General features: G+C 41.6%; 1 protein-coding gene across 1 annotated transcript; it reads left to right on the top strand.

The window, feature by feature from the left end:
- The first annotated feature begins 1,897 nt into the window (after positions 1-1,897).
- Positions 1,898-16,290, top strand: LMLN (leishmanolysin like peptidase). The gene is made up of 17 exons (XM_033163335.1): positions 1,898-2,103; positions 4,948-5,045; positions 5,428-5,458; positions 5,971-6,053; positions 6,278-6,395; positions 8,241-8,416; positions 8,959-9,064; positions 9,310-9,404; positions 9,715-9,832; positions 11,549-11,656; positions 12,609-12,685; positions 13,546-13,656; positions 13,817-13,949; positions 14,485-14,644; positions 14,876-15,006; positions 15,403-15,616; positions 15,965-16,290. Exons 1-17 carry the CDS (start codon positions 1,945-1,947, stop codon positions 16,063-16,065), a joined length of 2,019 nt encoding a protein of 672 aa, XP_033019226.1. The 5' UTR covers positions 1,898-1,944; the 3' UTR covers positions 16,066-16,290.
- The last annotated feature ends 223 nt before the right edge of the window (positions 16,291-16,513 follow it).

The following is a 16,513-nucleotide window of genomic DNA, read 5'->3' as shown; positions in this document are numbered from 1 at the left end:
CCTCCATCCTCTGATGTCCTCTCGCATCTCTGCCTCTCAGAAGCTTGTGAGGCTGTTGGTTGCAGCAGCCCTGGCTACAAGTTCCCCGGATGCTCTGGGGCTGGCCAGGGCCCGGGGGAGCTGGTTGCCAGGAGCTGAGGCAGCCTCGGAGTAAGCAAGCATGAGGGCAAGTAAGCTCAGCCAGCTAGTCTGCTGGCCAGGGGCGGAGGAAGGCGCAGAAGTGGCAGCGCTGGCCCAGACAGAGTGCATACGTGAGAAATGTTGCGCATGCGCACTCACGTCTGGGCCTGCACTGCTGCTTCCGCGGCGGCTCGTGCAGCAGGGGCGTGGCAGCCCCATAGCAGTTCCGGCAGGCGGGCCCCGCACGAGCCGCAGGGCGGAGCGGCCTCGCTCCGCGGCTTGCTCGGGGGCCGCCAGTGGGGCGGCCCAAGTGTCACCCCCCTCCCCTGGAACCCAAGGCGGCCCGCCCCCTAGCAACGCTGCTGCTGCTGCTGCTGCTGCTGCTGGCCCTTGCTATTGGGAATGGACAGCCAAGTGGGAGGCCAGGCACGTGCTGCATTGGTCTTTCTTGTGCTTGCTGTGTGCAATGGCTGCCTGGGAGCTGAGTGCCCAGTGCTGAAGGGGAGCCTTTCTGCCATAGGCTCAATAGCAAGCCACTGCTGCCTCTCAAGGTAAGGCACTGGCCTCACATTCACCTTTGGCCTGTCTCTGATGGACTGCACAGACTGAGGGCATCCTCTTCCCAGGCCTCTGTGAGGCAGTGTGAAGAGGCACCTCTCTTTGGGGCAGGGGGAAGAAACTCGGAGACCAGGGGCAGCAGCAGCAGCTGCCCAGAGGATTCACAAGGAGAAGAGATGAGGCTGAGGAAAGACTCCACAAGGAAGGGTGTTTGAAAAAGAGTGAGAGGCTGCCAGCTCTGCAGGCAAGGGGTGACATAACTGAGTCCTGAGCCCCACAGGGTTGCTGCAGAAAGAATGAAGTTGGTCAAGAGAGCCGTGGACTCAAAAAGGTTGAAAACCTCTGGGTCCCCAGTGAGCTTCAAAAGCTTCAAAATGTAGAACCATAACTAAAGAAAGACAGAGATGAATGAAAACTCCTGCCTAGAGGTCCAAATATATCTGAGATCTGTGACCGTAACACTTTACAGACTCAGAAGAATCAATTCACAAGCAAAAACCCCTCCCAAATATGGCAGCTTCCACCCCCTTTATTCCTGATGACACCACTCTTATGGGGTGCACTGCTAACTAGAATACTGTACAAGAGTATTAAAGGTACACCTGTTTACACCTGCATTCACCCAAATCTCCTGCTTTAATTACTGCATTTTCTTAATGGGGTTGCTTTATTACCTATTTTAATTGTGCTTGGTTATAATTAAATACTTGTGTCATGGAAATCCATTTATAAGCCTATTTTTGAAATTAAAAAATAAAAATAAAAGCAATCCTGTAATTGACGTTCAGGATGACAAATGAGTTTTACTCTCCCCTCCGCTCCTCAGCTCGAATTTGAGAAATGAGGCACTAACTACTTTATAGCCTCGTCAAATTCGAATTTCCCCTCCCAGAAACCACGGGGCACACCAGACACATCTCTACCGGTAGCTGTAGCTCTGCTTCCACCAAATTTCTCCAAACCCCTGCGAATATTTATACCTCCTTCCACCTCCCAGCCAGTTTACGTCCTACCCTTTTGAGTGACATCCAATCAGGCTGCGGCGGCAGGGTTTTACCCTTCTTCTTCTTCTTATTGGCTGGGCTTGCGGTACTGGGCGTGACGTCACGGACTGCCCCCCCGCCCTTTCTCCTTTCCTCTCTTGAGGGCCGTAGCCCCGCCCCGTAAAGAGGTGCGACCAATAGAACCGCGCTCCTCTCAGCTGGTGGGGAAGGGGGAACCGACCTTGCCTGTGGAGAGGCGGCGGTAGCGAAGGCAGCTGTCAAGATGGCGGCCGGAGCGAAGAGGCGGCGGGCTTTGCAAGCTTCTCCCCGGCCGCTCTCCGCTTTCCCCGCAGCCCTCGCGGTGCTGCTTCTGCTTGGCTGCGGTCCAGCTTCTGCTGCTTCTGCTCCTGTGTGTCACCACCGCATCCCCAGCGCCAGGGAGGTGAGGCGGGTCTTTGGAAGCGGGGTGGGGGCCTGGGGGGGCTAAGAGGGCAACGCGGGTTCTCCGCCTTGACAATGATGGTTAGTAGTCGCCTTCGACTTCCCGTCGGTTGCCGAGTTTGCAGCGTTGTTGGCCGCCTGTTTTGCCTGTTTTTCTCATTTGTGCTCGTAAAAGTTACCGCATTGAATACAAGTGAGGATGGTGAGGACCGGTTTCTAAAATCTGATTTAAAACTCACCGCTCCTCCACTTCCTTGGGATCCTTCGTTTGGGAATGCCGATGCATATCGCGGTTTGCAACAAAGTGTATCTGAAGAAGTGTGCATGCACACGAAAGCTCATACCAAGAACAAACTTAGTTGGTCTCTAAGGTGCTACTGGAAGGAATTTTATTTATTTATTTATTTTTACTATGGCAGACCAACACGGCTACCTACTGGTACCTGTAACTGCAGCAAAGCAGTTACCTGTTGGTTGGTGCCGGTTGTCTCTGCCGCGCATTCCAGCAAATTATTTTTTCCTAGGGAGGACCGCGAAACGCTTTGGGGAAATGCAGTAGCTTTAAGCCGTGCCGCTGCGATATTTTTTGTCATTATGTTAGACTAAAGGCAGGGAAATGGCTCTACAGTTTTGGCATTTACCTCGCGGGTTAGGTACGTCGTTTTCCCGTTGTTTTGGGCGACTCAGCCTATTCTGCTGCTTTATTGTAGAAAGCCAAGGTGATCCAATTGACAAAATGCTGAGATTAGAAACTAGGCTTAGTTTTCTTTCTGCAGGAAGCCACCACGCTCTGTTCTTTAATTCTTCTTAGTACAATTGCCACCATTTATGCCACACAGGATTCTCTTGACAGCTAAAATAATGAGGCACTTAAAAAATATCCCATAAAAAACCACCCCATAGCACAAGTTAAAAATGGAAATAATCATATTATTTATTTTGTTATTACCCACCCATTAAGATCCCATGGTCATTGCTTTTCTCTAACAGAACATTTGGTTTGTAAAAATGCTTGATATTTTCAGTGGTAATGGATTTATCCTGTTTATATTACTTTATTTTAGTGTATTTAATCAGACTTGGCTCCTAATTAAGCATGCATAGGATTATGGCCTAACAGAGAAGTTTAAGCTGTAAGACTCCTAGCAACAAGACAAATAGTTGCTTCCAATGCGGGGTGGGAAACACTCCCTCCCACCATAGAAACTTGGACCCAATATGTGTGGAATATAGCACTTATGCTCAGCTCACCATTGGAGGGTGATAAGAGGAATAACAAAAAAAGATGGGTTTGACTCCATATGGTCTGAACTTATATTGTTTATTAATAGTACTGTACAGGAATCTCTTTTCCGTCTCAGTCACAGCAGCCTGTGTGTCACCACACATTAGTGTGTCGGCTGCAGTGTAGGTACACGTTCCTGTGCTACTCTTGGGGCCGGAAAGGGGTTAGTTTAACCTCTGGTTTGCTAGTAAAACTGTATTACTGTTTCACGAAATGATGCATGTCTAAAAAGTGTGTCACCAACATGAAAAGTTTGGAAAGTTCTGTTTTAGATAGACGTATAGCCTGTGCATGTGAGCTTAATCTGTAAAGGAAAATGTTTTTCAAGTCTGCTTTGATGCCATGTAGATGGCTCCATACAAGACTTAACACCTGTACATGCATTTGTCCCTGAAGACAACAGGTTGTTTCATAATAGTTCTAAAAGGTTTCAGTAAAGTTTGGGGGGGGAAATAATCCGAAACAACTTCAAGACTCTGCCATGTTTTGTGGCCACCAGTGATCTGCTGGTGGTGGAAAAAACCTCTTCATCCAACTTTCTTCCCCCCACCCCCACCAGAGAGGCTGTGGCCTACATGCCAGATGACACAGATACCCATGGCATCTATAATAACCCTGCCAGCACCAGCAAAGCCTGCCACCTTCCACCAGGCATACACAACCTGCTCAACTTGTTCATAACCAATCATTAGCACATATGCACCGAAAACATGCCCCAGCATGAAACTGTAAACAAACACACAGGAACACACTGACACTCCCAAATACAGTGATTACAACCACACACTTGCAGCTGGCAGCCACGTATGCCAAGGAAAAATGGCTACAGGGGCACAGCAATATGCAACAGTGACAAGCAACCTAACCACACCGCCCCAAGGACACATACACACACCCCAAAGTGGAGAGGGGGGCAAGCTACATCCTCCTCCTCCTCATAGGCAGGAGTTGAGCTTTAATATGTTACAACCTTGGCACAAACAAAATTGCCAATTAGCACATAAACTACATAGATTTTTGACTGATTTACAGCTAGCCAGAAATTACACAAAATTTAATAATTTTTATTAATTCTTATATAGATTATTCAGACCTAATAATAAAAAAATCTGTATATGTAGCCATTTTAAAATTCTACTTGTCCATGTACAAAGCCATGAATTTGTCTTTTCTGCCTAATTGCGCAAATCACCAGTTCTAGACACAAACTGAATATCAAACAAAAAAGAGAACAGCTTTGACTTGTTCCTCTCTCTTAATCAAATGAAATAATCTATTTCATAATCTCTTGAGGGAACCCACACTTTTCCAAAGCAACAAAAAGAACCCAGCAATATATTTTGTGAAATGCTTTCTCGTCATCAAGCAAAATAATTACAGTCGTGTCATTTCTATTACTGTTTTTTTATTGTTATAACCCTGGAACTTTATAGTAAAGGATGTGTGTGCAAAGGAAACTAGTAAATAAATCTGATAGATGCACCCGCTTCTTTCTTTATTTTTTTGAAAAAATGTTATACATGTTATTTGTTGAGTCAAATATATTTCTTCTTTATTTAGGTTATCTATAAAGTTTATCTTAAGGAAAATCGTGTTATAAAGAGAAATGCGGATGAACAACTAAGAATCAAGACAGTATATGACAAAAGTATTGAGGAGTAAGTATAATGACAGCCTTCTAAAATTCTTAATCTGAGTGGGAAGGGGCTGTTGGTCCTACCTGAGAGGTATTTCTACATGCATGCGGAGATGCCTTCAGTTTTTAGTTCCTGCATTCAAGCACTAGGGAGAGCTCATGTCCAACCTGAGGACATCTTACCTGTACTGGAGAATTAGCTGATAGCTAGGAAGACCTGTCCCCCTTCTACTTTCCTCACCAAACAAGTAGGCAAGGCAATAGGGAATACGTAGCTAAGGGGGACAGATTTATGTTGTCTGGAGTAACTGGTTTTATAGGTGGAAAGGGATTGGTTGATGATAGTATTTCATACAAATAGAAAAGAAACAATTCCCTTCCCTTATTGTTTTTTTTCTTCATAGATTGCCACCTGAAAAAAAGCACCTTATAAAGGTATGTGACTCTTCCTTCTTGCATGTATGTCAGTCATGCCTATTGCTGAATTGAGTTCTAGCTTAATTGTGCCAATCCACTGGTCTGCATGATCCGTGACTGTAAGTGGTATTCTAACTCTTCTAAACTTTTCTAAACAGCTTTCCTGCTCCATATCGGAAACTGCTTTTGAAATTTGTGCAGACCTAACATTGTGTGTTCTCCTAACCATGGTTATGTGATCAGGAGCAAACTGACTTTTCTCCCTCCTCCCTCTCTGGTGCAATTTCCACTCTCCCATACCTTGGCAACTTTAACCAAAAGCAGCATTAAGAACTACAGAAATGATAAATGTTGTAAAAGTTCAGGACACATGAGTATTGTCTGATTAAAATCAGCATCTCTTTATGCTTATCTCATTCAGTTCAAAGCTGTGAAAATATACTTAGTAAGTGAGACTTGGGACTTCATTCTTTAGAATCTAGTTTCATCTCTCTCTTTTTGGTGTAAAGAGACTTTTCTTTTCTATTTAGAATAAGCTTTTTCCGCAAGCTATTTCCTATTTAGAGAAGACATTTCAAGTACGGAAACCTACTGGTACCATCCTATTAAGCAGGTATGTACATAGTGTTGTTTAATAATAAGTGTCAATATAAATCTGTATTTAAGATTATATTCTGCCTGTAGATCAGTACTGTTCCCCCCACCACCCAAAAAACCCCACTAAGAGTAATTCCATTAACTTGGTTATGTTGGCATACTTAGCTTCTCTGTTATGTGGGTTTATTCTATGCATCCATTTCCTTGATAACTAAATCTGTAATTCTGATTTGTTTGAAGACAGTGTGTAACAAATGAATATTTAAGGAAGAAAGGTGACCCTCACCGATATTGCCGAAAAGCCTGTGCAGAATATACGAAGTGTGGTCCAGTCACAGTTCCTGAGGAACACCTGCAGGTAATTCAGTCCTTGGCGGCCCAGGTCTGGGAACTTCCAGTTCATGGTTCGAAGATGGCTTTCCAGGCATCCTTCATTTTCAGTAAGCCATGCCTACCTGCCCTGCACCTGGATATCATACATGAGGGGCAGGTAAGGGCAGGACTTTAAAGGAACAACTGGGACATGTTCCTTTGAGCAAGGTTTGCTTTGCTTTGCTTTGATTTGATCTGACTGATCTACATCCTAGCCTTTGTCCAAAATGGAGCACAGGGCAGCTTACAACAACAATTATATAATACTATAATCATAATAAAACCACTCCTAAACCCAACAAATGAAAATGCAATGGACTGCAGCAATAAAGCTCTGTAGCACAAATAATACTTCATGATCCAAATAATGTCTTAATTCTTAGCACATGTCTTATGAGAATGGTTGCACTATACTGTATATCCACAGTTAACATCCCTGGCTGGAAATAAAACATTGCAACTCTTACAAGTAGCAAATTTCTGAACAGAAGTTGTGAGTCAACTGTACCAGTCGTCACTTGCAAGGGTATAATCTTAAATCCCGTTATAGTATCACAATGAGAAGATTCTGTTTCCTTTGGTACTTAACTGTGGTATCAAGGCAAATCAGTGGCATCAAGCGAAGTGAAGTTAAGAAGAGCAAATAATGTTGGGAATCAACAGGGATGAGAGGACTAGGAGCTGAGTTCAACAGATTGGTGAGAGGATTGAATTTTCAATTTGAGTACAGAGAAATTGTGGAGTTCAGTAATACTCAAAAGTATATTATGTTGATGGACCTTGGCTACTTTTAAAAATTGTTTTCAGTTTTAATGTCTTGTTTTTAAATGGACTTGAATGGTTTTTTTTTCAATTTCATTAAATAAAATAAGTTTTGGGCAGTCCCTGTATTACACTTTTCAGTGTTTACTTCCTTAGTTTTCCTTGAGTTAACAAAACAGCTTGATAAACCGGATGAAAGTTGCATTTTTTAAAACTTTGAACAGAGCAAGAGTGATCATATCTTGCCCAGTGTAAATTCTCTGACACCAGATATTAACGCTAACCACAGTGCATGTAGACCATAGCAGACAATGTGCTTTGTATAATCTATGTATGTGCAATGATAATAAGATGTCACAGTATAATATACCACAGCATCTTCAGATGCTACACACAACACACACTTTCACAACCTGATGGATGTCTCTGGAATGGAAGTCAGCATAGTAGGCATGAGAGCTTTCCAAAAGAAAAGCTGGAAGAAAAGATTATGCATTCATTAATGTCATTCCCTCTTTCAAGATCATTTGGTCCTAACACATCTTGCCATTTTCTGAACTTTGGGCTCTTAAAAAGCACTTGTGGATTCTGGAGGGTATAGAATTCAAAAGCGATTTAAAAAAATAATCAGGTGCACGTATACCCTTTGGATATTGGCTGTGAGCAGTATTACAAAATTAATAAAAGTGTGGCAAATCATTGTTTTAATATCTACCATCAGTCAGATAAAGAAAAATAGAAAGGAGGATGGGTTGTATCTAAGTCATGCTCAGAGCAGACCTATTAAATGACTGGCTAGCTCAGTTGGTAGAGCATGGGACTCTTAATCCTAGGGTTGTGGGTTTGAGCCCCGTGTTGGGCAAAATAATCCTGCATTGCAGGGGGTTGGATTAGATGACTTGTGGTTCCTTCAAAATCTACAATTCTATGATTCTATAAATTAGTCATGGCCATTGATTTCAGTGCCTCAACTCTGAGCAGTTGGTTACCAAATTTCTTCTGTTAGACTGAAGACAGTTGTTAATTTATGTCTGTTTGAAACTAATTTCCTCTAAATTTAATGTCTTAGCAATGTAGGGTGTGTAATGAAATGCTGGATTGTGGACTTGTTGGTGTAAGAGACCAAGAAGGGGTTCGAGATGCTGACTTCGTGTTATATGTTAGTGCTCTGACTACTGAAAGGTGTGGCCAAGAAAATATTATTGCATATGCAGCATACTGTCAACTGGAAGCTGATATGGACAGGTGACATTTTCCCCCCTCCAAATTAACTTTAACTTATAAGTGTACTGGTGTAATGACTTCATAAGGTCGCTTTAACTGACCAGTTTACTAGATGAACTGTGCTGCTCAAATTAATGGCTAATTCTTAATGGAACTAGAATTGTCCATTCTAATTTCTTTTTGAGCAGTAGATGCCTGTGTTTGTAGCCTGAATCATGAAATTAGAAGAAACGCCTACTAAAGTAGTTGTTGCACTCTTCATTTCTATTGTTTGCAGTGAAATCTAACTTCTCTTTGTTAAGAGATTTTACTAGCAATACCATTATCAAAATCTATTTACCAGTAATTTATGGTCAGTTGGGGGTTGAGTGAAAATATGTTTCACTGCTGCCCATTGTGTAAATGGTGAAACTACAATTGCTTATGTGCTTTAGCATTCTAAATTTAGATTTTGTTGTTGTTGTTGAGTGCACTTTGTTTGTATTCATTTATTAAGCTTAGCATGTTCCTAAGACGGTGAAGTTTTTATTCTATAGAAATATATATTTTTCATTTTTTCCCAGGCCAGTTGCAGGGTATGCTAATCTTTGTCCGAATATGATTTCAACCCAAGCACAAGAATTTGTTGGCATGTTGTCTACAGTGAAACATGAAATCATTCATGCACTGGTAAGATATGTTATTTGTTGCATTCATTTAAAATACTAGCAACATCTTTGTGTTGCACCATGCAAAAAAATTGTTTGCTTTTGTTTCTTTTTTAAATACATAGATGCGAACTTTGCCTACACTGTATGTTTATTTTACTTTCAGGCAACTTTTTGTTGTTGTTTTGAGGTATGTTAACTTCTAGGCAAAGCGTGTTTTCTTATGTTGATGATAAATAATATAAATTACTTTGCATTGCCTTAAAGGGTTTTTCTGCTGGGCTGTTTGCATTTTATCGTGATGATGATGGAAATCCTTTGACTCCCCGAAATGCGAATGGATTGCCACACTTTAATGAAAGGTATATATTGAAATCTATGTTGGATTTTACAAATCTATGTAGTTTTGTTGAAGGAAGTGATGTGGCATAGTTGTGAAATAATTCTTTTGTCAACATTTTAATACATTGTGACTCAGTCAGTTTGTTTCCTTGGCTGATTTTTCTTCCATGTCTTCTTTCATAGACAGCCGGCTGTCATGAGCTTCACAGTTACCACGTTTAATAATATTTTTTTGATATGGATTTAACATTTGCTAATATCAGCTTGTTGATCATATTTAGAATTGATCCTGCTTGCCAGTCAAGTTAATTCAGTCTGCCTTCCTTACAGCCTTGGTGTATATCAATGGAGCAATAAAGTAGTAAATAGCGCGGTGCGGTTATGGGATGTACGGGGCAATAAGAAACTGCTTCACAATGTGTTCCTTCTGATAACTCCTAAAGTAGTTGTAAGTATCATTTTCACTTTTTATCAAAATAAATCTAACTAACTTCCTAGATACACAATTTGCCTTGCCTTCTTTAGGAGGTTTGTCTAACACTTTGAGAATTATAGGAATACCTTACTCCCAGTATCCCTGGTAAGCTGCTTACTGATAAAATAATGCATGTCAAAAGGAATAATTCTCATTAGAATAATGATCACTCCTTGTAATAGTAAAGTGGCTGGCCCTTTCCCAACTACTAGAGCACCGGAACAAGGCCACCCACAGACATGGGAGTGGGGTTGGTTCAGGATATCGCAGGTGTGCCAATGTTTCAACAGAGAAATGAGAAACCTAAAGGAAAGATCTCAAGCTGTGCATGGAAGCTGCCATCATGCTGCCATAGAACCCGAGTGGCATGAAGCCACAGCACAGACACAAAACTTCATCTGACTGGGTTGCTGCTTGTATTCCTTCAGCCTACTAAAGCGGAAGGCAGTTGGGCAAAAGCCTGATCACATTGTGGCTTGGATAGTTTACCTGTTTTTTTATCTTCCAAGTGATTCAAATAACCAAATCATTCTGAAGACTTTAAATTATGGGTTTTATGAGATCAGATTGTGTTATGTTTTTCATATAGGTGAATTAATTTTAAACTTTTTTTTTTAGTTTATTCTCAGCTTCATTAACTTTAATTAGTATTTCTTACTAGCAGTTTCCATCTCCGGCTTCCATTCACTAATCTCACCTACCCACCAACCCCTTTGACAATCCTCCCATCCCCATGTATATGTAACCCCTCCTCCCTTTACACCTCGCCCTTCCCCTCACCCCAAACTTTAAAGTACCGTATATTCTGGCGTATAAGACGACTTTTAAACCCCGGAAAATCTTCTCCAAAGTCGGGGATCGTCTTATACGGCGGGTCAACACACATCTCTGTCTCTCATCCTTGCAGGGTGTGTGCACGCGCGCGAGGCTTTCTCTCTCCCTCTCTCTGGCGCGACGTGCCTTGCCTGTGTGTGTGCGCGAGGCTTTCCCTCTCCCTCTCTCTCTGTCTCTTGCCTGTGCGTTTGCGAGGCTTTCTCCCTTCTTGCTGATCCTTCTTGCCTTTTAGTCGTTCAGCCAGTGAGACTCTTACTCTGAAGCCTCCCCATCTGAGAGGCAGAGATGGATACCAAGTAGGATACCAAGGACACTATTTTGCTTCAATGCTGTCCTCAGGCGAGTATATCCCAAACTCTATATTTAACAGGAAAGGTTGGGGGTCGTCTTATACGCCCAGTCGTCTTGTACGCCGGAATATACGGGGTAGGGGCTTTTTTTGCCCAAAACCACTCTCTGAAGTGCCTCCTCCCTCCGTTAACACTTGCTGCAGCTGCATTTAACAGGGGAAGCACTTCAGGGAGCTACTGGGCAAATCACTCTATGAAGCACCTCTCTTCCCAGACATCTTGCCTGGAGCACCTGCCACCCACACAGCTTGCTTGCCTGCCTGTTCTCCTGTCCAGCTGGTGTTTTCATGGCTGCCTATTGGCAATCATGTGAACCACATTGTGATAGCAGCCTTACATTTCAATGCATATAGGAAGAAGAATTGGGGGACCCTTTTCACTGGAAATCTGTGCAAGATGAAAGAAGCCCCTCCTGGGAGCGGGAGGGGGGCGGGTTAGTTTTGATTCTCAAGGAAGAGTATTGCTAATTATTTTGACCGCTGTCTTCTGATGCATCTTTTTGAAGGAGGAGACCCGAAAACACTTTGGATGTCAATTTCTAGAGGGGATGGAACTTGAAAACCAAGGTGGCCTGGGTACGGAGCTCAATCATTGGGAAAAGAGATTGTTGGAGGTCAGTACAGCTAATTATGATACAGTGGCTATTGGGTTTTTTTGCGAGGTGATCATAAACTGAAATGTAGGTTTTTGTGATATCGGATACTTTTGTCTCCAGGACGACAGATTGATGAAAGTTTAAAAGTAGGATATATCACTGGAAATATTCCTTCCCCCATCCTCAGACTTCTATTTAATCTTTTCCTTAGAACTTGTTAATTGGACAGTCGCTGTAAATCTAGATAAAACGGGATTATATAAAGCAGTTTTTTTTAAAGAGAAGGAGCAGTACAGCTTGCTTTGTGAAAGTATACCATACATTATAAAGAATATATATTTTAATTATTATCTTTGTCTTCATTTGTCTTTACCTTTCCACTCTGCTTCTCTGGTAAAAAGTAAAGGTAAAAGGACCCCTGGATACTGCTCATTTAAAATAGTGAGAAATGGCAATATAGGGCAGCCTCCCAGTGTTTCAGATCACATGCAACTCCTCAGTCTGTAGTCAACTTATACAATGATGAGTGGGCCTCCTGCAGATATCAGCTCATCAGGAAGCCTGTCCCATACAGTGTGGGAATTAGACATCTGGTGTGGCAGTGCCTACCCTTTGGAAGCCACACCTTTATAAACCCAGGAGGTGCCATCTTCACTGGCTTTAAACACCTATTGAATCCTCTACCATCAAGCCTCCTAAGTGGAGATGAAGACTATCCCAGACTTTATCCAGATTGGCCCAGGAATAGCACTTGCATGTAAATCGCTTCAGACCGTTTCATGGGGAGGGATCCTAAATGAAACAATCAAGGAAATATTAGAAACAATTAATGGGCCTATGTACCTTTGGGCACTTATTACATAAGTGTTTATGCCCAAAGGTGCACATTCTTTCTTCCCCCATTCCAAATCAAGGAATGAGTTCCTGTTCTGTCACGAAGCTTGCAGTTCTTTTTGGTGATTACTTTCAGAATGAAGCTATGACTGGATCGCACACTCAGAACAGGGTCTTCTCCCGCATCACTTTGGCATTAATGGAAGACACTGGGTAAGAATGTATAGTTAGTTTTGGTAATCTCATAAATTTGCCTTGTTTGGACAGATGTTAAATATATAGTTAAGAAACTTATGTAGTTGGAGGTGTTTGAATTTTAGGCTTTGGAAACAATGCAACCTTTCTATGCAAATCGATATTGTCGATTTTGTTGCCGCTCCTTGTTCTGTAAATATTGGGGTTTCATGTGAGGTTTTGTCTTAAGACTAATCTTTCTGTTCTTGATTTGCATCTGCCAATCAGCTATTTTTAATGCACGTGACAAGCCTATACCTTGAGTTGAATAACTTAAATTCTAACATGAAATTGAAATCAAAATTTCTCTGTTCATTTTGCATTTATCTACTAGTGCAATGTGAAATTGTATAGTCATATTAAGGATACTCCTGAACTAATCAAATAATGAAGACAGGAGTGCCTGGCGTGCTCTGGTCCATGGGGTCACGACTAAACAACAACAAATCATAATTCTCAAGCATTTCCCTCCAGTTGAAAGTGGATAATGGGGGATGGAAAAGGCGGGCAAAAACTAGTCAGATTTGAATTACCTCAGAGTGGCATTAGCGCTAGCTGTTGAAATCTACCCCCCCTTTATTGTTTATTCCTTCATTGAAAGAGAAGAGCAATTCCATTTTTTGGCTTTGCTTCCTAAGCCAAAAGAGGAGCGGCAATCTTGGAGGCGACAATACATGTGCCTGTTTATAGAAATGCATTTGCCTTTTCTTGCCCTACCTGCATTAGGAAATGGTTCATATTGGGTAGCTTGATTAACACATGCAAGACCTTGGAAATAACTTTTTGCTGACTGTTCAGAAGTGCAATAATAGCATTTCCATTTCAACATATATTTACAGCTGGTATAAAGCCAATTACAACATGGCAGAAAAGCTCGATTGGGGCCGAGATAAAGGCTGTGACTTTGTGATGAAAAGCTGTAAGTTTTGGATTGATCACAAGAGGAGAAGGTAAGAATACGTTTCTTTAGATTGCACATTCTGTGGTGCTGCTGGCATTGCAATATCCTATTAATGTTTGTCTGATTAGTACTGATTTTTTTTTTTTGTTAAGTGTTGTATAGAAAGATTTTAACAGTTCCCTTATTGTGGTTTTCAACTTTATTCACAGGAAAGAATTGGTGGATCCATATTGTGACACTCTGCGGACTAATCCATTGCAGCTAACCTGTAGACAGGACCAAAGAGCAGTGGCAGTGTGCAATTTACAGAAATTCCCTCAACAGCTGCCTCATGAATATCAGGTATAAAGGGTGTGACACTATGTGAATTCTGTGAACCACCAGTCTCATTCAGACATGAGAACAAGCTGGGCATTTCCTCCTTCTCTTCCAGTGCAACCATAAGGAGGAATTTTGAAGCTTTTGCTTCCATTTTAGATTCAGCTTGATTTGTTGTCGGATCACATACAAACTGTAGTTTGTTTAAACAAGTCAACTTTAAATCGTAGTTTAAGCAGCTGGCTTGTTTCCATGTACCATAGTTAAGATTAACCGTAGTTTAGGGTTCAGACAACAAAGTCAAAAGAAAATGCACTTGTCGTGCATAGCAGACTTGTATGTGCAGTACCTAGCAATACTGTTGGTCCTAAAAAAAAAAAAATTATTAATGGCAGTAACAACTATAGCTTTGTGCTTTGGTACTCTTTAACATGAATATAATGTATGGAATGTGGGTTTCTGCCATTGTTGTAAAAGTTTTTTACTACCAGGTGATGGTGGTGATATGACTGAGCTTCTTCTACCTTCATAGCTGCCTCTGTCACTGTATCTTTTGCAGTATTTTGACCGTCTCTATGGAGTACCATCAGAAGATTTGCCTTACTATGGTGGGTCTGTTGAAATTGCTGACTTCTGTCCGTTCAGTCAGGAATTTAGCTGGCACTTAAGTGGTGAATTTCAACGAAGTTCAGACTGTAGAATACTCGAAAATCAACCAGGTCAGTTGGTTTTGTGTTTAGTTTCTCCTTTAATATCTTTCAGAATTTTTGGGTTCCAATGTAAGGGAAACTCATGGCTTCTTTAGCTAACCCATGGTTGTCATGTTGCATCTGTATCTGAGTCTACCCAGGTTTGTTTCAGGCTCAGAAACTAGGATCTGAAATCACAGTCTGAAGCTGTCTGCATCTGAGTCCACAGTATGTGTTAACAGTGCTTTCCTGGTTTTTTAGATCCTTTCAAAAACTATGGTGCAGAAAAATATGGACCAAATTCTGTGTGTCTCATTCAGAAGTCAGCTTTTGTTATGGAACAATGCAGAAAGAAACTCAGTTACCCTGACTGGGGCAGTGGCTGTTACCAGGTAACTGCAGGAGCTCTTATTTTAAGGTTGCATTTTGTAAAGTTGTGTTGTTTAGAAAACATTATTGCTCTTAAATAGTCATTACATGTTTCTATATTTGTATCTAATTGTATTAGACCAGATAGTCATGCGGAAGTCAAAATATCTCCCTATCTCATGCCAATTAGTTTTATGCCAACAGTATAAGTCTCTAAAGTGAGCAGATACCCTCTTACCCGGCCTAACCAACAATCTGTCATCTTCCAAATCTGCATGCAAACAAGTGAAGGTACACAAAAATAGTTCTAGCCTTTCCTTTTGACAGCTCGACTACAAGCAACATGTCTCTTAAAAGACTTGGTTTACAAATTAAATAAATGCTTACAATAATCTAGCTAGTCCAACTTTATTTCTTAGGTTTCTTGTTCTCCCCATGGGCTGACTGTTTGGGTCAAGGATGAGTCATATTTGTGCAGCCACTCAGGTCAAATCCTAACAGTGAATATTCAGATGAATGGATGGGTACACATTGGGAACCTAATTTGCCCAGCGTGTTCAGACTTCTGCGATTTCTGCCCACCTGAGCAGGATCCTCCTCCAGTTGCTAATTTAACAAGAGTTACATCTATTGGTAAGCAATCCTTCAAAAATCATTAAGTGAAATAGAGAGTTCTTGTTTTGTTTTTCTGTCATGTTCTTTGTAGCATTTTCGGAATTGTATTCCTAGCAAACAGGAGAACTAGTTCACTTTTTTACACTACTGTGGTTTTAGAGGAGAGCAGGACCAAAACAGACAATTCAATTAGGCTTTGGAAAACTCTTTCCCCCTCCTTCTCTTTCTTTAGTTTGGAAAAATGATGAATTAATGTTTAGACTCTCAAAGAGCATCTGCCTCTATTCCTGTTCGTCAAGGACTATTTTGAACAGCATCTGCAGAAGTACTTAAACTATGCTAATACCATTTTAAAATTTATTTTAGATTTGTGCTCCTGTTCCCCTAGCCTGGTAGTAACCCTATGGCTATTGATGGCGAACTTGCTTCCGCTACTGGCTGGATTTCTTCTTTGTGCATGGAGTTAAACTGGGCTCCCAGGTTACCCCATAGACTACGTCTAGAGTACACTCCATTTGAGTTCTTCTCAAAGGCAGCTATCCGGAAGAGCAAACACATCTCCACCTGCCTTGTGGCAAGAAGGCAAGAAGGCTGGAAGGTGCTGGAGAAACAGCCTCTAGCCCGAGAGAGGCGAAGTTTACAGCATCATCTCAATAAGTGCCAGTATTAAAGTTTTGTTTTTACATTGGTAACAAATTGTGGGGAACAAAATTGCCAGTAGTGTTATGTTGCCACTGGTCTGGAGCACTCTTGTTAGGCGGAATTCTCTGAGACTGGTAGCAGAATTTTTGGCATCCTTAGAGATATACCTCAGAGTTTCCTTTAATTTAAAAACCATGAAAGTAAGTCACCATCATTGCTAATAACTTGAGCCTAGTGTGGCTTTATGGATTCTTGCAGATGTATCCAAAGAGT

Source organism: Lacerta agilis, chromosome 1, assembly GCF_009819535.1.
Source record: "Lacerta agilis isolate rLacAgi1 chromosome 1, rLacAgi1.pri, whole genome shotgun sequence".
Lineage (NCBI taxonomy): Eukaryota > Metazoa > Chordata > Lepidosauria > Squamata > Lacertidae > Lacerta > Lacerta agilis.
Note: the sequence above shows the minus strand (reverse complement) of the source record. Positions and strands in the feature narration are given on the sequence as shown.

Excerpts from the sequence above, each read along its gene's own strand:
- LMLN (XM_033163335.1), top strand. The coding sequence starts at position 1,945 with ATGGCGGCCGGAGCGAAGAGGCGGCGGGCTTTGCAAGCTTCTCCCCGG. Across the intron at positions 11,657-12,608 it reads GGGAAAAGAGATTGTTGGAG|AATGAAGCTATGACTGGATC; the intron begins GTCAGTACAGCT and ends GATTACTTTCAG. Across the intron at positions 14,645-14,875 it reads AATACTCGAAAATCAACCAG|ATCCTTTCAAAAACTATGGT; the intron begins GTCAGTTGGTTT and ends CTGGTTTTTTAG.